This window comes from Dufourea novaeangliae, unplaced genomic scaffold (assembly GCF_001272555.1).
Source record: "Dufourea novaeangliae isolate 0120121106 unplaced genomic scaffold, ASM127255v1 scaffold11, whole genome shotgun sequence".
Lineage (NCBI taxonomy): Eukaryota > Metazoa > Arthropoda > Insecta > Hymenoptera > Halictidae > Dufourea > Dufourea novaeangliae.
The window spans coordinates 2,600,857-2,628,234 of NW_015373895.1; the positions used below are offsets into that span (position 1 = coordinate 2,600,857).

The 27,378-nt window shown below is 32.6% G+C and overlaps 3 protein-coding genes and 1 long non-coding RNA gene across 4 annotated transcripts; all 4 read right to left on the minus strand.

Moving 5' to 3' along the window:
* Nucleotides 1-2,463: 2,463 nt before the first annotated feature.
* LOC107190710 (ragulator complex protein LAMTOR2) lies at nucleotides 2,464-5,407 on the minus strand. Its single transcript, XM_015579565.1, has 3 exons — nucleotides 5,213-5,407; nucleotides 4,853-5,015; nucleotides 2,464-2,613 (listed from the first exon to the last, which is right to left on the minus strand). The coding sequence occupies exons 1-3, from the start codon at nucleotides 5,278-5,280 to the stop codon at nucleotides 2,464-2,466; spliced, it is 381 nt and encodes a 126-aa protein (XP_015435051.1). The 5' UTR covers nucleotides 5,281-5,407.
* Nucleotides 5,408-13,015: 7,608 nt separating this feature from the next.
* Nucleotides 13,016-14,623, minus strand: LOC107190058 (jerky protein homolog-like). Its single transcript, XM_015578785.1, has one exon. It carries the CDS (start codon nucleotides 14,621-14,623, stop codon nucleotides 13,016-13,018), a length of 1,608 nt encoding a protein of 535 aa, XP_015434271.1.
* A 7,760-nt stretch (nucleotides 14,624-22,383) lies between these two features.
* On the minus strand, nucleotides 22,384-23,424 carry LOC107190958. Its single transcript, XR_001516267.1, has 4 exons — nucleotides 23,365-23,424; nucleotides 23,118-23,271; nucleotides 22,776-22,949; nucleotides 22,384-22,464 (listed from the first exon to the last, which is right to left on the minus strand). It is a non-coding gene; the product is annotated as an uncharacterized LOC107190958 (long non-coding RNA).
* Nucleotides 23,425-23,741: 317 nt separating this feature from the next.
* On the minus strand, nucleotides 23,742-26,732 carry LOC107190069. Its single transcript, XM_015578797.1, is given in 6 exon segments — nucleotides 23,742-24,792; nucleotides 25,194-25,379; nucleotides 25,614-25,805; nucleotides 26,027-26,156; nucleotides 26,290-26,542; nucleotides 26,644-26,732. Coding segments are annotated over 5 exon segments (1,689 nt in total). The 5' UTR covers nucleotides 26,524-26,542; nucleotides 26,644-26,732; the 3' UTR covers nucleotides 23,742-23,845.
* Between the last annotated feature and the right edge of the window lie 646 nt (nucleotides 26,733-27,378).

Here is a 27,378-nt window from a genome sequence, read left to right on the forward strand (position 1 = left end):
ATGATTGTTTAGTAGTAGAAACAATAGAAATTATACAAGATGTATCGACAAAAGTTGGTCAAACTTTTGGATACGAGTTCTCTGCGTGAAATTAAGAAAAAAATTCATATAGATATGTATTTAAAAATCAGTTATCTTTTAAGAAGCAAATCTATTTCATTTACATATTACATATGTATATGTATACATTAGTCACTTTCGAAACAATATTTCATCCTATTTTACATGAATATACAGGGTGTTCCAAAATAGTTGTAAGTCCTTGAAAGGGGTGATTTGTAACAACTTTTTCCTTAGCGAAAAAGTTCCCGAGGCTTTGTTAACGAGATATTACATAACGAAAAACCCTGACCAATCAGAGCGCGAGTCTGTTGCTGGGCTCCTGCGGTAACATCAGGTAACATTGGCTGCGTTCAGCGGACTCAATCCTCAACCGTTGCGAATCCATCAATAGAGATGGCGTGCAAAATCACTAACGATGATTTTCCACAATGATTCGTGATTTTTCGTGATCGTTTCTGATTGGTGGAGAAACATAACAGTTTTTTAGACGCGACACATAACTTGTATAGTTTATATTAACGACATCCAAACAAAAATTCGAGTTATATCGTATAAAGTGAAGGAATAATTAGAAACAATGAAGAATAATGAATAAATTAACGATTATAAATTATAATCTACATGTTACCTAGCAAATGATTCTTTTAGAATTTCTTGTTTTTTCTACTGATTTACAAACACAAATAGTAATGTAATTCATCGTAAAATCATATTGAATACGTTTTTCTGTTTAATGATCAAGAACTTACGATCGCAGTGAGCAAATTCACTCAAGATAACAAAATCGCAATCACGGTCGTAAATGAAGTTAAATCACGACCGTTTTGCATGCCATCTCTACTGATCAGTCCTTTTATTTTCCTGAACGACATTTGGGGTAGTGTGATACATTTGTAGCAGCTTGTGACGCAAAATTTAAACAGTTATTACAGCATGCGTGAACCATATTGTCTTTTAATAAAATAATAATGAAATATAAAAAAATGAATGCAGCTTTGCTAATTGCTCTGGACTGTGGGTTGGATATGTAGATGTAATTAAAATATTAGTGAATGATTTAGGTCAACCTATAAATAATTGAATAACAACAAAGCGCAGAATTAGATAAAAAAATGAAAACTATCATCCTGAAAGTATATATTCCGTTATACACTAATAATTTACTTAAAGAATATTTTCGGATGCACGCATAAGTTTTTAAGTATAAATTCTGTAATTCAGTGATAGCTTTAAAGTACATACAATAAATAAAATATATAACTTATGTGTATTATTGAATATTGCACGTTATAAAAAAAGATTGAATAAAGAACAGAAATTTGTGAATCATAGATACTAAAAAATTACGGTTATTTCCAAACTGTAATGGAATTGTAAATTTTAAAGGTTTCGTTTAAGTTTCTTTATTCTAATAAGTTACAAGTGCCTTGATATTTTACTACCCAGATAGCACATGACGCCTTGAAGGCACCCTTTTTATGGCTGCTTTAGGTCTGAAACGCCTTTAAGCCATCTTGAAAGCGTTATGTGTTATCTGGGTAGACTTCTCTTTTCTTTAAAAATAGCTCAATAATAGAGTGACATTTGAAAACAATTAATTTTGGATATGAAACGCGTAGACTTTCTTCTTCCTGGAAAAAATACTTGAACATTAAGCACGTACCTGGAAACATCTCGTCTTGTCATTTTGTTTCGATGAGGTTTACTCTTACATCGCTCACGTGAATAAACAATATATGTATGAATGGTGCGTGTATCATACGTGTGTATGTAGGTATAAAATAATGAAAGAAACTATGGGAATTATACTTATAAAAACTACTTACTTTGTGATTATTTTTGAAACTATGCGACCGTTTACCATGTAAATTATACCCGTGTAATATTTAATTTTATATAAATATCCCTTCTGTATATTACGTCGGTATGTATCTTCTGTAAGATTATATTATCTTGTATACCAGAGAGTCGAATTTACAATGATCAAACCCGGATAGTACATGACGTCTTGTACAAGCAACATGGAAAGTGCAAGAGTGTTACTAAAGTACTCAGTCGTCCGTGACAATCACCCCTTTTTATTATTAGAAGAATTTACCACTCTTACAATAAAGTAATTTTATACATGTAGTGTAAAGAAATTATTTATATTATATTTGTATATAATTCTTTTAAAATATCAAGTATGAATGGTAACAAAGAGTCATAATTATGTACTTTCGGCATTATTTACATCATGGTAGGTTCTTAAATTAATAGACAAATTGTAATTTATTAAAAATATATTATTTCCAGAGTAGTATAAATCATATGTTCTTACAAAAAATTATAAGGATTGGAATATATAATTATTATATTATACCACAGTCGATGAGAAATACTTTTACACAAGTATGGTGTTCAAGGCATATTGGCTATTGTTTTTAATGGTTGATCAAGATATCTTGCTAGAGCTTGTGCTTTTTCTCTTAGTAAACCAAATCCTACATTTTCTTTTGCATATAAACATAACAACAAATTTGCTACTTCAGTGATTACCACTTTCCCCTCCTACAAAAGATTTGTTTGACAACTGAACAATATACCTTATAATTACATATGTATTTAATTCTTTAAGTATTTGTCATCGTTAGAAAATATCTTCTATAAATGCACTATTATAACCTTTTGCACTCCAACTATGCTTCCAAGAAACTCACAGTTTTTAGTATTATGGATGTCAAAATATTAATTTGTACTATGTATACAAAGTTAATAAATATGGATAATTATTTTAACAGTATTGCTTTAGAAAATTTGTATCCATATAAAAGCAAGTATTTGCTTATACTTCTAACGAGTACAAGTCTATTAATGATATTAAATACTATTCATTATAAAAGTAAGTTTTATGTTGGATCAAAGAATAATAAATATTGTAATGACATATTAATGTTTTTAATTTATATATCTCAAATTCAGGTAATGCTGACTAAATTAGTTCAATTTTTCCTTGTGATATTTAACACTTTATTGGCCTTGTCTTTCTGAATATAATCTACTGAATATGTTAAATAATATATAAGACCCACAAATTGTAAAAATAGCACTTAAATATTGTTAATACGTTAAGCGCCACGCCTATAGAAAGTAAAATTTTATTTTCAGATGTCCCTTCATTTTCCATTTACAGCAAAGAACAGAAAGATGAATGATTATAAAAAATATTACACAGGCATAACATAAAAATAGCCAATAATGAGTTAAAAATTTTCTTGTACATGAAACTCTAAATTTTTGAACAATAATTTAAATGTTTTTATTACAATAATTTAGATAAAATACTTGAAAATTGTACTATTAAAATTTAATATATTTAATTTATTCTCAGACTTCTACAACATTATCAATGTTATTAATTTTAAATAATATCATAAAATCAACACAAATATACATCAGTTACCATATATAAGGTAAGATATGCAATTAGAATAGCATCAATAACTCTGTAAGTACATTTTAATTTTTATGGTTCATTATATAACACCATGTTATACAAAGTAATATAGTATATAATTAAATATATTTTGATTACTTTAACTTACAAAATATCCGAATTACCTTTAATTTATTAGATGAAAGCTGACTTTTGTCATAAGTTCAATGTTCACAAAGAATTCATTGTTATAACTTATTAATAAATGTTTACTAATAAATTATTCTTGTTACTGGATTATAAAAATTATTGTTTACATTTGTTTATTCGTTCAACTTTTTAAACTTCTTAACTTTAGCATTGTAGTGCCTGGATCCGTATGGACCCGAGTTTTTGAAATCTCCATCTAAGTCGTCAACTCATAAATCGTATTTAAGCCAGAAGTTGTTCATATTTCGTCATATAAAATAGCATATCATCTAGAATGATTGCATTCGAAAGTAATGTTTAAAAAGTAGGAAGTATTAGGGGTTCAAACAGACCCAAACACTGCTACCGTAGGAATACTACAAATGTCTGCAAATATCCACCTTCCGAGGGTTAACAGATGTTATTAAGCAAAAAAAGACTCCGAAATTTTCACGTATTTTCTAACCTTTAATGTGACTCACTGAACTCAAATCTGTATAATACTTTGAACAGTATTTATGTTGTTTTTAACTAGCTCTAACCAATTCAGATCAATAAAATGCTTTAAAAACAAAAAACACAAAACAACACGGGCAATGGTATTTATTATACAAACACAAACCTATAACTCAAGTCTAACCAATTCAACCATTGTGTTTACAAATTTAAACGTGAAAGATGAACTCTATATAGTAGAGTTACTCTACTCGTATCCCTTTCACAACCATCATAACTATCACAGTAAAGGTTAGAAAACATAAAAAATTTACAACAGTTTTTGCCTCATAACTTTTCAACGAAACCATTCCTAAATGTAAACTTGGTATCGTTAAAGTCTGTACAACAAGTATTTTCTATAAATATAAGTTTTAACCCCCCCAAAAAAAGATTTCCTAGAGGAGAAGTTCACATCCATTAAACATAAATGAATATATTTCCATATTATCTGTAGTTTCTATTTATAGGATACAATTTAAGTTCTTTTAAAACAGTTCAATGTAATTTTGAAATCATGAAAAATATAAACAACCCCAAATTTGTGTAATCTGTTATATGACCTCGTTTAAATGTAGTATTCATTCGAATCATTTGTACTCATTTATGCTTGTAGAGTTATTGATACATTCTCATCTAAATCCTTATACTATAAACTTAATACAAGATATTAAAATATTTCATAATTACCACACAATCCATTAAAACAAATTTTAATTCATCCTCTTTAAATGCATTTCGTCCATTTTTTTCATAAGCTGACCAAATATTACTTGTAATTGCAGCAGTTACCCTTGCATCTTTATCTCCATAACCACTATAAGCTAATAAACCACCATCTCTGTTTAATAATCTGAAATCATTTTAACCATAGAATATTACAATATTAATACAAATATTTAAAGTTAAAAGTCATGATACTGTGATATGTTGAATTACAATTTTATAGCATATAAGAAATATATATCACTATCTCATGCACTGTATTTCTTGGCAACAGATAGTTTACCATTACCAAATATTATTTGTAACAGATAATAGTTTACTCACAATGTATTTTCTACTCCACCTGTATTCGCTTGACTAAGTACTTGTGTAAGAGCTTTTGGCTTCAACATAGTTTTGCAAGCAATAAATATAAAACTTTGTTTATTACCAAACAATGTATTTAAATTATTTCCGATTAAATTTATTGGGCTTTCGACATAAATTACTCACAGAATAAGATTGACAGATATAACAATTAGAGGCATAAACTACAGATTCTACAGATCAACATTGCGCGGACTAAATCAAGCAACTCCTGCTCTCTTTCTAAGTTTCATCAACCTACCGGCCCATTTGGAGGGGTGTGAGATACATATTTGGCTTTGTGGAATCTGGTCAGCCGACGTCGCTGGAATCTAAATGGCTCTCGTTGTATATTCTCGCCGATAATTTAAAATATTCAATTTTTCTACCAAATGTTCTTGTTTGTAACATTCCCTTAGTTGCTATCAAAGAGTCTAGGGTCTAGACATTGTATAAATTATATTGTTGCGTGGTCTCTTAGGGAATCTTGCGTCCCGAAGAATTTAGGCGTGAGTTGGTGTCCGTGGAGCGCTAAGGCACTGGGTTCGCGAAATGCGATTAATTTATGAATAATTATACATAAATAGAAAATAATAACGATAATAATAAAGTATAATTAAGATTCAAATAAACTCGGGAACTATAATTAAACAATACCAATAAATGATTTCAACTATTTATAAAGAAAAACACGAATTTAATTGAAAAGGATAGAATTACACGTTTTTACTCTTTTAACGTCGTCGTCGAAATGTTTTTCTTTTCATTTTCCTTTATACACTTTTTGTTTAATTACAAAATGTTCTTAGTTACTACCAACTACTGACCAATCTTATAATTATAAATTTCCAAGATTTATCCTGATTCGTCGATGCGTTTCTTCCCCGGCGTTTTACATCTCTGCAATGATTTTGAGTGCTAGGATAGGAGACAAAGGCAACTGGCAAATGTTTAAACATTCGTTTATAAGTGAATATTGATTAATTTATAATCTTGAAATGCGTTTATTACAAGGATCTCTTACAGATTTCACATGTCTTCAATCAGTGTCAACTTTACCTTTACCCTTTTTTCCTATTACAGGTGTCATTTGATTCAAACTTCGCGCCTCTGGAGCTTACGATATGTTGTATGCGTCGCTATGTGACGTGAGCGAGGATTGCATATAAATTGTAAATTATAGGAAGTTATTAAATATTTATTGTTATTCTAAAAGTTTAGTAACTTCTGGAAGATTTGTAGAAATAAATTAAAAAATAAAATTATATTTCCGCTACAGCTTGTATCCTCGTCATAACGTTTTACATGATTGTGAATATTTTTTCTATCGGTCTGTATGGATTCTAAACAGTAATCTCGCTCTTTCGGTGAAACTTCAAATGAAATACCAATATATTTACATTGAATATATTTATTACATGTCATAATTTGATAAATAGGTATTACAAAAACGTACATTTACAACTAATCATAGTTTTGTTACCATTCTTATCTTTAATTACAATTAATATTTAATAGTAATTATTCTTTTCTTATTTTGTTTTCATTACCGATGCACATACGTAGCGCTCGCGTAAATGAAACTCCTATTGTTACGATCTTCAATTTTTTATGGTAAATATGTAAAGCATGAAATTTCGAAAATGCAACAGTCTTCATCCAAACTGCCTGCATCACTGGAGCATTACGTGAACTTATCACGCGTGTCCAAATTTATCGGATTAATTGGAATATCCAAATACGCAACCAACACTCCTCTCTGACTGGCGCTTTCAGCTGTTTCTAATCTGCGGTTTCATCTGCGTTAACTGCAATAATTACATTTTATAAAATTGTTTTACTGCAGAATAATGAAGCCAAAACTGAAGAATCAATGAAACTACGAGTAGCAAAAAAGTAATAAAATGATATTTTATTTTTACTGTAATCATGCTGAGTGTCATAAAAGTTTCGACACAAAATATCTTTTAAACAAGAATTAACCAATATTTAAATATGCGTAATTTTGTAAGCCAGAATTCTATATCTGGCAAAGGCTGACCGCGACCAAAACGGGCATTGTGAATTTTGATACAAGATGTAGAAAACGCTGTTTCTAAAGAAATTATACAATATTAGCCGCTAACCTTCAGCTACTTTCACACAAAAGTACTTTAAACATTAAGATTTTTTAGTGGTCTAATTATTTTCTATTGTACGAGAGGACTCCAGTTACCCCGCTAGGTACGGAGTGAAAGTTATGTACTACTATAATTATTAACATATAAGGGTGGTTCACCTAACGTAGTCATCGCAATTACTCGTAAATTATTGGTTGTATAAAAAAACATTTTATACAAAAGTTGCGTGGTGTCAAGGAAGACATAAAGCAATAATGTTTTTTACTATGTTACATTTTTGTCAAGATATAACGTTCACCTTCAGTTTTTTAAATGGAATGCCCAATATTTCTTTCCGAATTTCGACAAAGTATCACATACTGCATAATAATAAATTTTCTTAACATATTTGTGAGATTCTTCCGATTAAAATTAAACCAAACATGACATAATTTGGACCATATTTCTTTATTATTACGTACGCAATAACTAAGCTTATTTCATTACAAAAATGATAATAAAAAAGTCTACTATAAGCTGCCTATTCGAGACCACGTTCTCATGTTAGGTATCGGTATCTCACTCGCATTCGTTTTTTTTTCACTTTTTTTCACCGAATATTCTATTTACAGATAAACATGCATTCTGAATTTAAGAAATAATGTAATACTGACCAATAGAAAACCCTCATTACCTTTGTGGAGTTAGTTCAGAAAGCCAGTACGAACACTATTTAAAATAAGACGTATTTTACTGATATCTCAGAAACTGCTCACTACCCCTTTAGATCCTACATAATATAATACCTTTTTATGCAGTATTTGATACTTCATCGAAATTCGGGAAAAAAGATTTCGTCTTTCATTTAAAAAAAACTGAAGGTGACTGTTCTCGATAAAAATGTAACATAGTAAAAAAACATATTATTGCATTATATGTCCCCCCTGATACCACACAATTTTTGTTTAAAATATTTTTCCATACAGCCAGTAATTTACGAGTAATTAAGATGGTTACCTTAAGTAAACCACCCTGTGTATGATCAGGGTGTTAGTAAAAATGTGAAATACTTTCAGAGGGTGGATTCTACATGTTAAACTATGACGAAAATCAAGAATGACGAAATTGCATTCAGAGCTTCGTTCCCGAGTTATTAATTGAGGGGATTTTTGTTAGTGAAAAAGGGGCACGTGCCACAATACTACTTACAAGACAACTACTTTTACAGCCGCCGAACTATGTATATTGTATTACAGTTTTACAGCCATCAGATCGTAAAAAGGAAGCCGCTGGGATATTACATTATTGCACACACATTACAACTGTATGTATATTTAAAGTTGGTGGTAAAGCTTCCGTGGAGCTGAACCCCTGACTGATTTCACGACTAGACTTGACTGAAGGCTCATTAATGAAACCGCAGTCAGGTAAGTATACGTAGGGTCCTGTACAGGGTGAATCTCTTGCTACCCCCGCTCTGACACTAAACGTGTATCGTGGTATCGGTAATCACAGTCGTATATACAGGTCCGGAACTCCCGTGGAGAGGGTAATCCCTTCACTGACGAGGTATAAGAATAGACCTTTCATCTTATGAGAGTTTGTGGCCCACCTAAACTATAGTACCCACACCTTAAAAAGCCTATGATTTTAGCGACCTCTACGTTTTGAGAACGGTGAATCTGATGTGTGTAGTGACACTAAAATGGAAATGGGGTATGTAACCCCAGAAAAGTGGCCGCAAAAATACATTGCATGAAATGTCTCCTCTTATACCTCGTCTGTGTTCTTAGTGAAGCAAGCAGTTTCGTGAATCTTCCGCTAGCCACTCAGCGCTACTAACGTGTTGCACATGTATACCTATGTCATGACGCTAAAAGTTAAAAACATCTTAAAATTTTGTGTTCATTGGCGGAAGCACATAGAGATAGTTCGCGCCACTGTCGCGTTAGATTAAAAAAAATACTGATTAAATAGTGACTATTAATTATTAATTAATATTTAATAATTATTAATTAATATTTAATAATTATTAATTAATTAGTTTAATGCACGGTCGTATGCACTTAGCTAAGATGTTTTAAAAGTAAGAAGAGGCGCATGCGCCACAGGGATATATAAGTTACATATGATGTGGCGAATGTGTTAATTATTATTCTGAACTCTGTATAATACGATCGTAGTGCCCTCACTTCGTGGCAAATTTTGAAAGCACACCTGGCTATGTAAAGGGATCACCTTCTGTGCGGGAGTTTCCGGACCTATATATACGACCGTGTGGGTAGTAGAGATCTCGATTTCCCGTGTACCTAAATATACGTGTACACATGTAATTAATATATTTGTGTTTCAGTTTGTGTAGTTTTTAATACACGCGTACACGGTAGTGATTGGCGATACAGGCCGGAATTCATAGTCACTACTTATTCTTAAGCAAATGCTTAAGCACAGTATCGATATTTCGAATATGGGTACTTTTCAATTCACGACGATATATTCCAGTTTCGATACTTAACCCATAAATATCGAAATTTCAATATACGTTCAATATAACGTAACAACAAGGTCATATGGAAAATGGACCAATCGCGAGCTTCCCATAATGTTTGCAATTAGTCGATTTCTTTTCATATCTGTTTAAATTTAAATAAATGATTTATTTTCATTTCTGGATTTTATTACTGCAAATTTAATTGCAAGTATCGATGCCGATAATATCGATATTTTATTCCCGATATACAAGTGTATCGATACTCTGATTGTGATTATCAATACGTATCGATACCAAATGTCAATAAAATTCAAATGTATCGCCATCACTAGAACACGGGTACCCTCGCGAGCAAGCTCGGCTTTCGCTAGGGGAAAAAGTGATGTAAGGAAAAGACCTCCTACCACTTGGTCTCGGAGTTATTGAAAATTATGCGCAATTAACATTCGGTTTAACATTTATTTCACTATTTGAAATAAATTTATCAAGCAGTAGGAGGCCCTAACCCCAACATTGATTTTGCCCCCAGAGGAAGCAGAGTTTGCTCGTGGGTGTACGATCCATTCATGGTTATAGCCCGTCACCCATTTTTTTTCAAACATACAACATTTTTTGATAACCATGGAAAAATGAAGTGTGTAAAATTTTAGCTTCTAATCTCGAAGCGTTTCCAAAACATTTAATGTTAATGTTCTGAAAAATTGGATGAAATCAGCCGACACAACATAGAGCTTTGATTTTGCGCTGGCTTTAAAGCTGAAGGAATACATTTCCTAACTGCATGCAACAAATTTTGTTTATTGTTAATAAATATACTAATAATTAAAGGTAAATTTTCAAATGCCGATTTAATACTGTTCTCACACATGGATTCCAATTTGGAAAAAATACCATTAGAGACTTTGAATCTTCAGCATTAAAAGACACTGTTCAAAAGGATAGACCATTTTCGGAAAGATTAGAAACATTTATGTAGTGTAAAATATACATACAGGGTACCCCAAAAAGTTGGGACAATCCACAAGATGAATATTCCTCATGCAAATACAAATCGAAATGTCCTTTACCGTTTTGTAATTTGAAGCTCCATTCCCGAGATACTAGCAGTTAAACGAATACGACTTAGCAGTTAACTATCAGCTGAGCGGTGGGCACACGTACGCGTCGACACATTCAAGAAGAGGCCAGCCAGTACTTCGTCGTCGCATCTTGCTGCGCTACGCGTATACGTGTGAGTTCGCTTACATCACATTACAAAATAGTAAAGGACTTTTCGATTTGTATTTGCATGAGGAATATCCATCTTTTCGGGACACCCTTATATCTTTCTACGTGTTACGATAGATGATAAAACTACAAATTGCCGAGGTGGTTAAACGAAATGTTAACAATTTATCATGGGAAAACGATACAGATGCTGTAAATCAGAAAATAATTGGGTGACTATAACCGCATTCTCCGTATCTTTGTGTTTTGTTATGTATTTATTTCACTCTTCGTGTACCCGTGCACTACAAACTACACGGATTAAAACACGGACATTTTAAATTGCACGTATCATGTGTATCTTTCAAACACGTTCGACGTCGTGATCTCCAATCTGTGGTAAGCTTACCCCTGCCGATCAGGCTCTATGTGTGTGACAGAGAAAAAGCGAGAATCGACATTCACTCTGTCTCAGTCACACACACAGGCTGATGAGCAGTAGCCAGCGTCTTTTAGGCAACAAAACAGACGGCTTGACTTTCTACCTTAGCAACGAGAGATTCACCACATACATTGCTCACTTGACAAGTTCAAAGGGTAGCCCCCCCCCACAATGGCTGACCATTACTTTGCCAGATCAAAAATGATTGACTTTCTTTATATCTCCCGATAGTATTCAACGAGTGAAATCTAAAAATACAAGTTTTATGTTTGGAAATCCACCGGTTCAAAAGTTATGCGTATGTAAGGCCAAGTATCTTTAGTGTACTTTACAGGTTAATTTATCATCATATTGGCTTCTATCCATAATTCGTGCAATGTTGGTGTCCATCAGTGTCCATTGAGCTTTATCAGCTCTACCCTAACTGGAGTATGAACTGTGGGAAGATATGTGGTGACATCTCAGTCTTACACATGTATGTACCCTCACGAGCAAACTCGGCTTCCATTAGGGGAAAATGTGGCGTGGAAGAAGAACTTCGTACCACTTGGTATCGGGAATTACTGAAATTTGTACCAAATTAACATTCGGTTTAACATTTATTTCAGTACTTGAAATAAACTTACGAAGTGATAAGGAGACGCTTCTTCTACGCCACTTTTCCCCTAGCGGAAGTCGAGTTTGCTCGTGAGTGTACACAGATCGCGACGTGGCGTCTGTACCACCTCTACTCTGTGCACACAAATGTACTACAAAATGGTACAAATAGAAGGGATAATAAGAAGGGACAAGATAGATTCATTGCATATTTTCCATTTCCCTCGGACCGCTGTCACCTCTACTTCTTCGCACAAGAGTTCACTCTTCAGTTAGGATAGAGCTCAATGATGGTGTTACTGACTGTAAAGCCATGCACGTGGGTGGCGATCTATTTTGACAGAATAAGTCAAATGGTCTGTAGCCTGCAGTTTTTCCAGTACATTCAGAATGTTCACTTATGACCTCAAAATTCAGTTATGCTCCTTTCATTTTATTTTCTCTTTTTTTTCGTTTTCTGTTTGCTTTATTTTATTTTATTTTTGTTGTATTTTACTTTGAAATGGATTCTGTTCGATTGATCAAATTCGAAGGATGCAGCTATTACTTGGGCTCGTGAGCACCATCCAGTGTTAACATTCAACGAGATACCAGTCAGTGTTAACCAGATACCCTACATCCCACCACATACCACACAGTGTTACACACATATTATTTTTGGTCTATAATATCTGAATCGGACATTTGAGATTGCCGATACCCTCTAATGAATGTGGGTCGTATACCATTTTAAAGCTCACCTGTGCACACCAATTAGATAGAAGACAGTATAGTATTAAATTAACTTATACAGTACATTAAAAATAATTGGTTTTACATATTCATAACATTTGATTCGGTAGATTTTGAAACTTAAAAATTATATCTGTAGAATCCACATGTTGAATACTATCAGAAGGTGTGAAAAAGTCATTAATTTTTGGTCCCGGAAAGTAAAGTTAAACTTATTACTCATTTGCCTCATTTAAAAAATATTGTTTTAAACTCTTTACTATTAGTTGTATATGTTGAGGTGCTTTTGCACTATAACACATTAGATCTTCAAATAAATATTTTGAATCATATCTAGTATTTTCATTTGGGCCTCTTGCCACAAGTAGTTCTTTTTGTTCTTCGAGATTGTCTTCACCTTTATTGTCATCAATATTTTCTTCCTCTTCATCATCTTCTTCATCTTTGTTGTCATTGTTATTTTCTTTTTCTTCACTTTCTTCTTCGTCTATCTTTTCCTCCTTGATAAAAATAAAATGTCGCCTTTCTACTTCCTCACATGCAGATAAAAATTCTGTGACATGTTCCTGTGTAGATTTTTCTCCAGTAATGGTGCTAATCATATCTTGCAGTTCATGTTGAAGTGAATCTGTTTCTTCAGTTTCCTCAAAATTAGGAGTAAATAATGTAATAACTTCATTCCAAGCAGCTTTTATGTTATCAGAAGTTATTTGTATCCATGATTTATGTAGTATGTCTATGCAGTCTTTAATGGTATAGTCTTTATAAAATTCTTTGATCCCTCTATCATACCTTAAAAAATTTTGCAGCATTCCATGACGAAAAAGTCTTTTAGTTTTCTGTATTATCCCCTGATGCATGGGTTGTACAAGTGAGTCTGTGTGAGGCGGTAGATGTATAATTTTGACATAATCATCTTCTTGTATATCTATCGGAACTTTGTCTTCTTCACAATTGTTCAATAATAAAATAACTTTACCACATATTTGTTTCTGTAGTTGGAATGCTCTCACATTAGGCTTAAAGTGATTCTCAAACCAATCTATAAACAATGATTGATCCATGCAGCCATTTGCCTGTGACTTAAAAATGACAGGAAGTATGTCTTGACAGTCTTTTAAAGACCTTGGATTCTGATATTTATATATTAGGAAGGGTATAATTTTGTTTGTTCCTGATGCATTTGCACATAGTGCTATTGTAATTCGCTCACTACTGATTTTGAAGCCACCGATGCGCTCTTCTTTGAATTTTGCTAGCACTTTCGTAGGAAGAGCTTTCCACATAAGCCTGCTTTCATCCATGTTATAAATGTTTTCCACATTTATGTTCTCTTCTTCTATTAATTTTCTAAAATTCTTTACAAATATTCTTGCTGCATTCACATCAGTATTATTTTTGTCACGAAATCCATTGACTAAACGTATGTTGTTGCGTCTTTTAAATTTCGCAAGCCAACCTTTGCTCACTCTGGCAGATGAACATGATGTGATATTCTTCTTTATTTCAGCAGCTTTCTCTAAAAGTATAGCATCTGATAGGATATCCTTAAGTGCCCTTCTTTCTGTAAACCATGTCAGCATACGGTGATCCAGTTCTTCACACATTGGTTTTTTAAGTCTTCGCCGTTTTTTCTGTTCCTTACTCTTGTCTGCAAATTCACTAATGAGTGTAGCGTTTTTTCTGATCCGACGAATTGTCATCGGGTGTACACCATACTTTGCAGCAATCGTTGAAATAGGTTGTGTCTTCAAATCTTCTAGAATCTCCAGCCGTTGCTGCATACACAAAACAACTTTCTTGTTCGAGTAATTGCCCGCCATGTCAGTCACTGTAAACGGAACTACCGCTAATAACTGCCACTAATAACACCACTGATACCGACGACTACTAACAATGCAATTATTGTAAATATTATACCAAATTTAAATATAAAATCATATTATTAGTAAAAATTAAATCACTGTTCTATTACATATATTTACAGTTAAACAGAAATAATGATAAATGTAGAGTTATGTAGGGTGATGTAGAGTGATGAGTTCTATGCAGTTCTATGTATGGATCAAGGAACCCTCGCAGCAAACTCAGCTTCCACTAGGGGAAAAAGTGGCGTGTGAGAAAGGCCTCCTACCATTTCTTAAAGTTAAATCAAATGTTAATTTGGTATACATTTCAGTAATTGCCATTATCAAGTGGTAGGAGCATGGTAGAAAGCCCTTCCGAATAAGAAGGCCCTTCTCTTACACTGATTTTTCCCCTAGCGGAAGCCGAGTTTGCTTGCGAGGGTACTTATTTATTTATTATGTATATCATATATTACGTGTATTGTATATAGTTTATACATATGTTTGTTTTATATTAAATATTTAAATAAATGTATCAAGTATAGTATTGTATTTTATTTTCTCTCAATAAGGTATAACGAACTTTTGTGTTGCGTATCAAGGTTAGGAAAATATAATTCAATCCGAGTAAGTATCGATACCTTCATACAGTACAGTGGACTCCAGTGGGCTCTACTAGATGCAAATACTGCTTCTCAGTTTCAAAAGTTTTTACTTTGGTCTATAGAAAAAACTTCAAAGAGAAAGAGGATAAGTAAGGTGAAACTTCCATTTATTATGTCATAAATACGTCAAACGAAAAGTTGAAGAAAAAGATTTGAGCAGAAAATGCTATGATAAAGAAGAAGGAAGGAGAAGAGGGAAAGAAAGCTTGTTAGACACAATATACTATTAACTATGTATAGTTATTATAAAATATTATTAACTAATTTATAAATTGTTTTAGATACAACTAATGTTATCATAATGTTGTAAACATTTGTTATCTTATAATAAATTGTAAGAAATAAATATTTAATCAGTTAGTTTTAAACACTTAGTTTAAATAATTTTTCTTTTTATTACTGAGATTAGTAATTACATTTTTTTAAATAATACATCAATTAAATTTATTACATAATTACGTGTTTTATTTTTATTAAATGATTTACCACAATACAACAATATTTGGAACAAAGTAGGCCCTGCTTCGAAAAAGCTAGGTTAGGAGCGACATTTAAAGCACCAAACGTGGACAGCCTCCGAAATACATGTGTAGCTATTGAAAGGACTCCGTAATATAGATAAACACATCTGTTTTTATTTCATTAAATATATTACAGATTTAATTTTCTTATTTAAAAAAAAATTCCTTCATAAGAAGGAATTATTGTTTAGCAACAGATATTGATTTTCAGAATACGAAGTTCATGTAGCAGTATTTTTTAATATATCATTGCATAACTGGCTTAAAGCTTCTGTAATTGGGACACAACCTACACATGTAATTAATAATGTATTTGCGTTTCAGTCCGAGTAGTTTTTAATACACGCGTACGCGGTACTGATTGGCGATACAGTATCAATATTACGAATACCGATACTTTTCAATTCAAATATCAATATTTTGTAACGATATTTAATTTGACGACATATTCCAGTATCGACGTTGATCGATACTTAACCCATAAATATCGAAATTTCGATATACATAATCGCTGCATTTGCCGTTATGTGAATCTCGCTCTCATTTTACAGCGGCGTCTAGCGTAAGCTTCACAAGCGTGAAATTCAAATTAAGTTATGGTATATGATTGTAATTAGAAAAGGAGGTGGAACTGAAGCTGGCATTATTTGAAAGTAACTGAAATCAGCCCTGTATCCTTTTAAAAGGCATATTTCAATTAATTAATATTTTATTAGGAACGCATGGTTTAACAATTGAATTTCGCTTTTACTCCTTCTCCAAAGTATATTAAATCATGGCAAATATGTTAAACACTTGAAAATTAGAAAATCAATAGCTGAAGAAAATGTATTAGCAAATCAGAAATTATTTCATAATCTAATAATTATTTTATTGGCTCCTGGTATCTAAGGACATGTTGTAATTAACAAATGTAACAAAAGCAATCGTTTTGTAATGGAGTCCATTCCAGTATTAACCCTCGATCGGTAAAGACGTGTTTTTTTTGCAATCAAAGTTATCTCCTTTGAAGATGTCCAAAATTTCTTCACGAGCTGAGTTCTTCAGGGCTTCACGGCCGAGGATTCACGCTTGACTTTTCAATCAAAAAATAATCCCTGGAAAAGACCGCAACACTGTAACGTAACAGGTCGTAACGAAAATGGACCAATCGCGAGCTTCCCATAAAGTTTAAGTTTAAGAATTGCGGTCATACCTAGTCACCCATTTTTCCCTCAAATGTACAGCATTTGTTGATAATTACGAAAACATGAAGTGTGCAAAATTTTAGCTTCCAATCTCGAACCGTTTCCGAGATATTTAAAGTTAAAGTTCTCAAAAATTGAATGAAATCAACCGACACAACATCGCTTCATCCGTAACATTTTAGTTATTTTTGAACACAGAGCTTTGATTTTGCACTTACTTTGAAGCCGAAGAAATGTTTTTTCCAAATGCCTGCAATAAATTTTGTTTATTGTTAATAAATATAGTAATAATTGAAGTTAAATTTTCAAATGTCGATTTGACACTGTTCCCACGCATGGATCAATTTGAAAAAAAGACCATTAGATTCCTTGAATATTCACCATTAAAATGCACGTTTCAAAAATATAGGGCATTTTCGGAAACATTAAAAAAATGTAGATAGTGTAAAATATATATATATATCTTCCTACATGTTACGATAGGTGATAAAACTACAAAATACCGAGGTGGTCAAATGAAATGTTAACAATTTATCATGGGAAAGCGATACAGATGCTGTAAATCAGAAAATAGTTGGGTATCTATGACCGCATTCTCCGTGTCTTTATGTTTTGTTATGTATTTATTTCACTATTCGTGTATCAGTGCACTACAAACTACACGGACTAAACACGGACATTTTAAATTGCACGTATCACGTGTATCTTTCAAACACGTTCGACGTCATGATCTCCAATCTGTAGTAAGCTTACCCTTGCCGATCAGACTCTATGTGTGTGACAGAGAAAGACCGAGAACCGACATTCACTCTGTCTCAGTCACACACACAGGCCGATGAGCAGTAGCTAGCGTCTTTTAGGTAATAAAACAGACGGCTTGACTTTCTACCTTAGCAGCGAGAGATTCACCACGTACATTGCTCACTTGACAAGTTCAAAGGGTAGCCCCCCCCCCCACAATGGCTGACCATTACTTTGCCAGACCAAACATGATTGACTTTCTTTATATCTCCCGATATTATTCAACGAGTGAAATCTAAAAATACAAGTTTTATGTTTGGAAATCCACCGGTTCAAAAGTTATGCGTATGTAAGGCCAAGTATCTTTAGTGCACTTTACAGGTTAATTTATCATCATATTGGTTTCTATCCATAATTCGTGCAATGAGTGATGTCAATTGAGCTCTGCGACACTCTACCCTAACTGGAGTATGAACTGTGGGATGGGGGCCGGTCCGACAGAGAGGGAAGATATGCGGTGACTCTATCTCAGTCTTACACATATGCACCGATCACGACGTAGCGTCTGTACCCCCTCTACTTTCTACACACAACGTACTACAAAATAGTACTAATAGGAAGGAAAAGGATAGATTCACCGCATATTTCCCATTTCCCTCGGACCGCTGTCACCTCTACTTATTCCGCACAGGAGTTCACTCTCCAGTTAGGATAGAGCTCAATGGTGGTGTCACTAACTGTAAAGCCATGCACGAGGGTGATGACCTATTTTGACAGGATAAGTCAAATGTGCTTGCAATTGTTTTTCACGCGTTTCGCTTATTCGCCCTGACATAACTGAAATGGCTGTAGCCTGTAGTTTTTCCAATACATTCACAGTGTTCACTTATGATCTCAAAATTCATTTATGTTCTTGTCATTGTATTTTTTGTTTGCTTCAATTTATTTCGTCTTTGTTGTATTTTATTTTGAAATGATTTCTTTGAAATGAAATGTGTCCATTTTACCAAATTCAAAGGAAGCAGTTGTTACTTGGGCTCTTGAGCACAATCCAGGGTTAACCAGAGACCCAACATTCCATGAGACACCACCCAGTGTTAAACACATTATTTTTGGTCTATATTATCTGAATGGGATATTTGCGATTGCTGATACCCCCAGTAAAATGTTGGTCGTATACCATTTTAAAGCTCACTTGTGCACATCAATTAGATAGAAGCCACTATAGTATTAAATTAATTTGTAAAGTACATTAAAAATATTTGGTTTTACATACTCATAACATTTGAACCAGTGGATTCCTAAACTTAAAAGTTGTATTTATATAACCCACTTGATGAATGCTATCAAAAGGTGTAAAAATGACATTAACCTGTGGTTCTGGAAAGTAAAGTTTAACCCATTACCCATTTGCCTCATTTAAAAAATATTGTTTTAAACACTTTACTATTAGCTGTATATGCTGAGGTGCTTTTGCACTGTAACACATTAGATCTTCAAATAAATATTTTAATTCTTTTCTAGTATCTTCATTTGGACCTCTTCCAACAAGTAGTTCTTTTTGTTCTTCGAAATTGTCTTCACCTTTATTGTCATCAATATTTTCCTTCTCTGCATCATCTTCTTCATCTTTGTTGTGATTGTTATTTTCTTTTTCTTCACTTCCTTCCTCTTCTATCTTTTCCTCCTTGATAAAAATAAAATTTCTCCTTTCTACTTCCTCACATGCAGATAAAAATTCTGTGACATGTTCCTGCGTAGATTTTTCTCCAGTAATGGTGCTGATCATATCTTGCAGTTCATGTTGAAGTGAATCCATTTCTTCAATCTCCTCAAAATTTGGAATAGATACTGTAATAACTTCATTCCAAGCAGCTTTTATGTTATCAGAAGTTATTTCTGTCCATGATTTGTGCAATATGTCTATGCAGTCTTTAATGGTATAGTCTTTATAAAATTCTTTGACCCCTCTATCATACCTTAAAAGATTCTGCAGCATTCCATGACGAAAAAGTCTTTTAGTTTTCTGTATTATCCCCTGATGCATGGGTTGTATAAGTGAGTCCGTGTGAGGTGGTAGATGTATAATTTTGACATAATTATCTTCTTGTATATCTACTGGAACTTTGTCTTCCTCACAATTGTTCAATAATAAAATAATTTTACCACATATTTGTTTATGTAGTTGATATGCCCTTACATTAGGCTTAAAGTGATTCTCAAACCAATCTATAAATAATGACTGATCCATGCAGCCATTTGCCTGTGATTTAAAAATGACAGGAAGGCTGTCTTTGCAATCTTTTAAAGACCTTGGATTCTGGTATTTATATATTACAAAGGGTGTAATTTTGTTTGTTCCTGATGCATTTGCACATAATGCTATTGTAATTCGCTCACTACTGATTTTGAAGCCACCGATGCGCTCTTCTTTGAATTTTGCTAGCACTTTCGTAGGAAGAGCTTTCCACATAAGCCTGCTTTCATCCATGTTATAAATGTTTTCAACATTTATGTCCTCTTCATCTATTAATTTTTTAAAATCTTTTACAAATATCCTTGCTGCATTCACATCAACACTGTCTTTGTCACGAAATCCACTGACTATGTGTATGTTGTTGCGTCTTTTAAAATTCGCAAGCCAACCTTTACTCACTCTGGCAGATGAACATGATGTGATATTCTTTTTTATTTCGGTAGCTTTCTCTAAAAGTATAGCATCTGATAGGATATCCCTAAGTGCCCTTCTTTCTTCAACCCATGTCAGCATAATGTGATCCAGTTCTTCACACAATGGTTTTTTAAGTCTTCGTCGTTTTCTCTGTTCCTTACTCTTGTCTGCAAATTCACTAATGAGTGCAGCATTTCTTACTATGCGACGAACTGTTGTCGGGTGTACACGATACTTTGCAGCAACTGTTGAAAGAGGTTGTGTTTTCAAATCTTCCAAAATCTCCAGCCGTTGTTGCATACACAAAACAACTTTCTTGTTCGAGTAATTATTCGCCATGTCAGTTACTGTAAACAGAACTACCACTAATAACTGTCGATAATAACACCACTGATAACTACGACTAATGACAATGCAATTATTGTATTATATTAAACTTAAATATAAAATCATATTATTAGTAAAAACTAAGTCACTGTTCTATTAAATATATTTACAGTTAAACTAAAAAGCTGTACATGTAGAGTTCTATATATGGAAGGTATGGAACATGTAACGATGTAACCACATGGAACAAGCCAGAACAAGCTGAATGAGCTAAATGAGCTGAAGTGGCTGAATGCCACTCACGAGTCACGCCGTGAACAGTAGAGATGGCGTGCAAAATCACTAACGGTGATTTATCACAGTGATCACCGAATCACGATCACGGTCGTGATTTAACTTCATTTACGACCGCGATTGCGATTTTGTTATCTTGAGTGAATTTGGTCACTGCGATCGTAAGTTCTTGATCATTAAACAGAAAAATGTATTCAATATGATTTTACGATGAATTACATTACTATTTGTGTTTGTAAAAATCAGTAGATAAACAAGAAATTCTAAAAGAATGATTTGCTAGGTAACATGTAGATTATAATTTATAATCATTAATTTATTCATTATTCTTCATTGTTTCTAATTATTTCTTCACTTTATACGATATAACTGGAATTTTTGTTTTGATGTCGTTAATATAAAACATACAGATTATGTGTTGTGTGTAAAGAACTGTTAGGTTTCTCCACTAATCAGAAACGATCACGAGAAATCACGAATCACTGTGAAAAATCACCGTGATTGGGAACGAACGTGACCGAATTACGAGTGATTCACAAGTAGCAGTTTCCAAAAGTGTCCCGCCCTACATAGGGTGTAACAAAAATGTTGCAGGTACTTAAATTGACACTCGTGAAGCGATTTGGAACAAGTTTTTACTTAGCAAAAATGTTAACGAAAAATCCCGTCCAATCAGAGCGCGAGTTTGCCGGCCGAGCTCTGATTACATGGGGTTTTTCGTTAATAGCTCGTTAACAAAGCTCGTAAAAATCGCCTAACGAATTACCCATTTCAAGCACCTGCAACATTTTTGTTACACCCTATATATTGTATGAAAAAGCGGTTTCGTCCGCGTCGCACGCACGTTTGCTACCTATCGGTTTATCGAAAGCGAGTGTTTGAATGGGTATGTATGAGAAATGAGCGCGACAAAGATGCGATGAAACGGCTAGTCGGCTAGTCGGTTAGCAACCAGCGCAGAGGTCGGAACACAGAATATTCATAACAAATATTTTTGTAATTTACTTGTAACATATTTATTTGTAATAAATATAAATAACATAGACAAATATTTATACTCATTATATATTTCTGTAATATATTTGCAATATATTCTTTTAAACGCTATAATTATATTATATTTATTATTCCCTAACTTCGTAATTTTATAAGGTTGATATAAATACTTAGGAGTTGATTACTGGTAATATGTAGAAAGTAATAACACAAATGCACTGTTAATACTTAGAGGCTAAGATGACGTAAAGAGACATATTTAATTTAATCATTTCAAGTATCCCACTTCTTATTATTAATTTAAAGGGACGAGGCATCGAGTAACATCAAAGGTGCCGTGTCTTGTTGTATCCCTACTGATCCCTACTCTTTGTCCGGAACGTTGTGTCGTATAGGCACGGTTGTATTAGAGATCCTATAATAATTATTATAGCCAGTTAATAAATATTGAAAATTAAATTTTTCAATTAAATATCTACGTAGATCTAAAGTCGATGTAATGGTAATACGCAATCCGTGAGCGGTTTCATTAGTTAAACACTTATCCTTTGCAATTACACCATTCATTGTATCAATTTCTCATTTATTTAACCATACAACAGCTGCTTCTAATAACTATTAGTAATTATACGAAAAAATATAAATTATAAGATATTTATTTTAATAATAATTAATTTATAACACGTATACAAAATGTATTGAGAGAATTGAATTAACAATAATTACTTTAAAATCCGTTGAATTTGGTGAGAGGCCTTCGTTTGGTTGTTTCCGATTTAATGCGTCGAATATATTGTTCATTTGCAAACAAAAATGAATGGTTGCTTCACAGCCTTCGAGTTTTTTTATGTTGTGTAGAGAATAAAATTTAAAAGCAGCAGCTATAGAGTTACTGAAAATCTTAAAGGAAAAAAAATAGAATATTTAAATACAATAAATATCTCAATTTATAATGCATTAATTATATATAGAGAAGCTAATAATTAATTTTGTAATAATTTGTTACAATAGAATCATATAATTTCGAAAAATAATCGCAATATAGAAATAAATACAAAGATATTTTACCTGAGTTGCAAAAAACACGCATTTGGGCTATATTATTTAATTGTATATGCCTTCTAGATATTTTTGGGCATACTGTACCATTTCCTGCATGAGTAGCATCAGTGTCGTAAAGGTGATTGAAGTATTCCCATTTAACATAATTCTCATCACAATTCTCCTCAAAATGAAACAAATATTAAATACGATTTTGACAAAACCTTTATGTAATTAGATAATTAACAACATATGTCACTATAAAATTATATACCTTCAATCAACCTTTATCATACAGGCGATTCTTAATACATTTGAATAAGTGTGGCGTGTCGGAAAATGCGAATAGTTTTTTAATATCATCAAGTGGATGAATAAACCAACTTTGCGTTGAATTGACAGATCTATTGATGCCCAATATTTTCCACATTTTTCTATTATACGATGCACCGTCTGCAAACACATCATGTATTAGAGCACCCGCATTTTCTACCAGGCATGTCGCTCTTACTACAAGTTTTGCTAAATTTTCACCAGCAGCATTTTTTTATGCAAATACTGCAATAGGTTGTGTATACTTCTGTCAAATACTGAAACTGCAACACAAGCCCATGCGTTGCCAGATTTTGAATATCGCAGGATTGTGTCCCATCGTCGCGAAAGTCTGTTAAACCAGAATATGTTACCGTTCTTGAACATACTACCACAGACTTCCTTAAGTTAATCTCATCTAAAAGAAGCACGCCATGACGTTTTTATACATCCTTAGCAGTAAATGATGTTTTTAAAAGTTTGAAGAAGTCTTTGTCGAAGCCGCATTTCCCACCCATCAAATTCGAATAATTCCTTACTGTTCTTGTACACGGCAACGGGATAATATCATTTTTCCGTAAGAATTCATAATAACTTCGCGATCTGATGTTCATCAGCATGCAAAGCATTTTAAATTCATCCGTGTAGCGGCGTCCTTTTGGATCACTTTTTTGGGCGGCTGAAATTATTTCTTTTACGACAAATGCCTAGTTGTTAGACATTTTTTGTAATGCATCAGTTGTGACGTTAGCAACATTCTTTCGCTGATTTTCTAATGAATCTTTTAGTAATTGATATCTGCTTTTTACACGAGAAACATTTACAGCGCGAAACTTCATTTTATTTTTCAAAGCTTTTAATTTCATGTCGTCGAGAAGACGTACGGAATTGGTTATACGTTGTATGCTTTTTCTATTTTTCATCCTTCTAATTCTTTGAAACAATCCTTTAGAATATCTGTTGCACGCAGTGCATCTTTTCCTATTAATCGACAAGACAGAGCAATTTTTGTGACGCAAATTGGAATAAATGTCTCTTTTCAAATCTGTGTTATCTTGTGTATAATCTAAGCTTATATCTGTCACAATTCCTTCGCAAATACGAAAATCCCTAAATTTTTTTAAAATGTCCGGTAACACTGAGACCACTGTCAAAATTTTTGGAAGTTTTGTTCCACTAACATCAACAGGTGTAGAATGAGCTTCATAAACTATTTCTCTAGAAGCCTTAATTATGACAGCTTTCTCAAGGACATGTTTTTGAATTCCGCATTCATTGGTCTGTACAATGCATGTAAATAAAAGAGTTTCTTCTAATCCATTCATTAATTTATTTACATTCCACGGTTTTGGTACTTTCATGAATACACTGTCCTCAAAACTATCAGCACCTGTTAAAAAACAATTCCTATAAATCATGTTTCAGAAAAACTCAATCTAGAAAAAACTTATTCTTTTATTTCATTTAATTTAAATACTACCAATTTTCAATTATTCGTAATAATAAACTCGAACATAGCATTAAAGTGTACTTTGATCAAATGTGGTTACAAGAGAATGGAATACAACTGTAATATATATCCTTATAATAGTAATAAACCATTAAGAAACCATTGATAAAAGCAGGGATTAATAATTTAAAATTTAGAAACCCTTCAAATATATTGAACTTAACCATAAACTAATTTTGCTTTTTCTAACAACATAACTTGAAATTAGTTTTATATACTACTATACCAATTTATACACTGTAAGTTTTAAGTTTCTCAGAGCGAAGACAGATCATACTTACTTAGAGATCTTAAACTGAACGAAACAGAGTCAAAAACAACTTTAGTCCATGTACATTCATACTTTTTGTACATATTCGAGTCCTCTTGCGCTTCATTATTTGTTGTCAACAATTCTGATTTCAAAGCACCATTTGTCAAACACTGATACTTTCTTTGCACATTCTCAGTTCGTACCTCATTCTTGGCTGTTGAAATATGTTGTAAGTATATTAATTCAGAAGTAATAAATTAATGTGTATCCAGAAGTAATAATCAACTAACTTTTAATTAAGATTAAACTTATTACTGAAAAATCTTATTAACTACAATCATTATTGCATTGAATCCTTAGGGTTGTAACAATATTTAAAAAATTTTCATTAGGCATTATTTTATTTATGCATGAATTTTTTCTTAATAAAGAAGCATTAAGTACTTACGCTGAAAATTAACATTAGTATTAATTTTAGAAGATGTAGAAGGAAGTAAGTATTCACATTGTTCAGACTCAAACTCTGTTTCCCTTTTCACAGATACATTCGTTAAGTCAAATTCACATTCTGCGCTATATTCAATATTATTTGATAAATCTGCATCTTGTAATGTATTACTTATTGATTTATCTGGCAATGCTGTTAATATACAAACCATTAATAGTTAAAAAATTTCTTGAACTTACTTGAATATTATTTTTCATATGAAAGAAAGTTAAAATATGAAAGAGAAAAATATTCTGTTTAGAAATACAAACATTTAAAAACAATGTCATTGTGTTTTATCAGTACAAGTTTCAGACTCATCTATAATGACTTAAACATTAATATAGAAGGAAAAAAAATGGAACTAAACTCACCTGCCAGTAATGCGTATGTGTGATCTGTACCTATTCTTGCTTCATAAGGACCCGATCTAAAATATTGATCATGGTGGTCAAATATTGTTGGCACTGCATCCTTTTTTAAACGAGCACGTGCAAAAGGAACCTAATACATTTTGAAATTCTTAAATTAGTTTATGCAAATTGTTATACTAATACATAATATTAAACAAAATGTTAGAAACAAAACATTCCAAATTTATCTGTTAACTATTATAAAATCCCTTTGAAAATCTTACCTCTGCTATAACTTTACCACTGTTATCATATTTTATATATTTTTTTATTATTAAATGTTCCTCAAAATGTTTCTCACATATACGATCCTGTGATCTTAAAAATTGTGCTCCTGGAATGGACAACATCCACTTACTCCGAAGGCTCTCATTCTGTGGTAATTGAAAGGATGATCTCTTATTTCCACTTTTATCCTTATTTGTTGCACAGTTTGGTATTGCACAATGTGTAGGCATTTTAAGATAATATTTTTTTCTGTAACATACAAATTATTTGATTCATTAGGAATAGCTGACCTTGATAAATGCAAGCAAATGTATGTATAACTTTACAGAATATAATGGTTAACTACTTACTAATCCGAACGTTGAAGAAGGGAAAACAACGCAGAAGAAATAAATAAAACTTATCTATTTAAAAAATTACTGTGAGGAAAAGCTTTGGATGTACAGTGATGGACAGTTAAAACCAGTTAAAACCAGCAAGACGATGTACGATGATGTAGGTACCTCTTTTCTTTTTTGGTCGAGAACATCAAGAATTTCTAAATGCGCGTGAATGCGCGTTTCCAGAGTGTGAGCAACTCTAGCTGTGGTCCGTGGTATGGCGACACGGGCGACACCAACTGCTGACTCTGCTGAGCGCCGTCTCGCTTAGGGTTGAATCGATACCACCAAGGTATCGATACTTTTACTCATAACTAGGGTTGAATCGATACCAACAAAGTATCGACACTTTTACTCATAACTAGGGTCGAATCGATACCAACAAAGTATCGACACTTTTACTCATAACTACTTTTGAATGAAGGTATCGATACTTACTCGGTATCGAAACAAAAGTATCGATACCTACTTGTGTCAAATTATATTTTCCTAACCTTGATACTTAACATAAAAGTTGTTTCTGCGTTGAGAGAGAATAAAATACAATACTATACTTTATATATTTATTTAAATATTTAATATAAAATATAAAACATATAAACATAAACATATGTATAAACTATGTACGATATACGTAATATAAGATATACATGATAAATAAATATGTATGTACCCTTGTGAGCAAACTCAGCTTCTGTTAGGGGA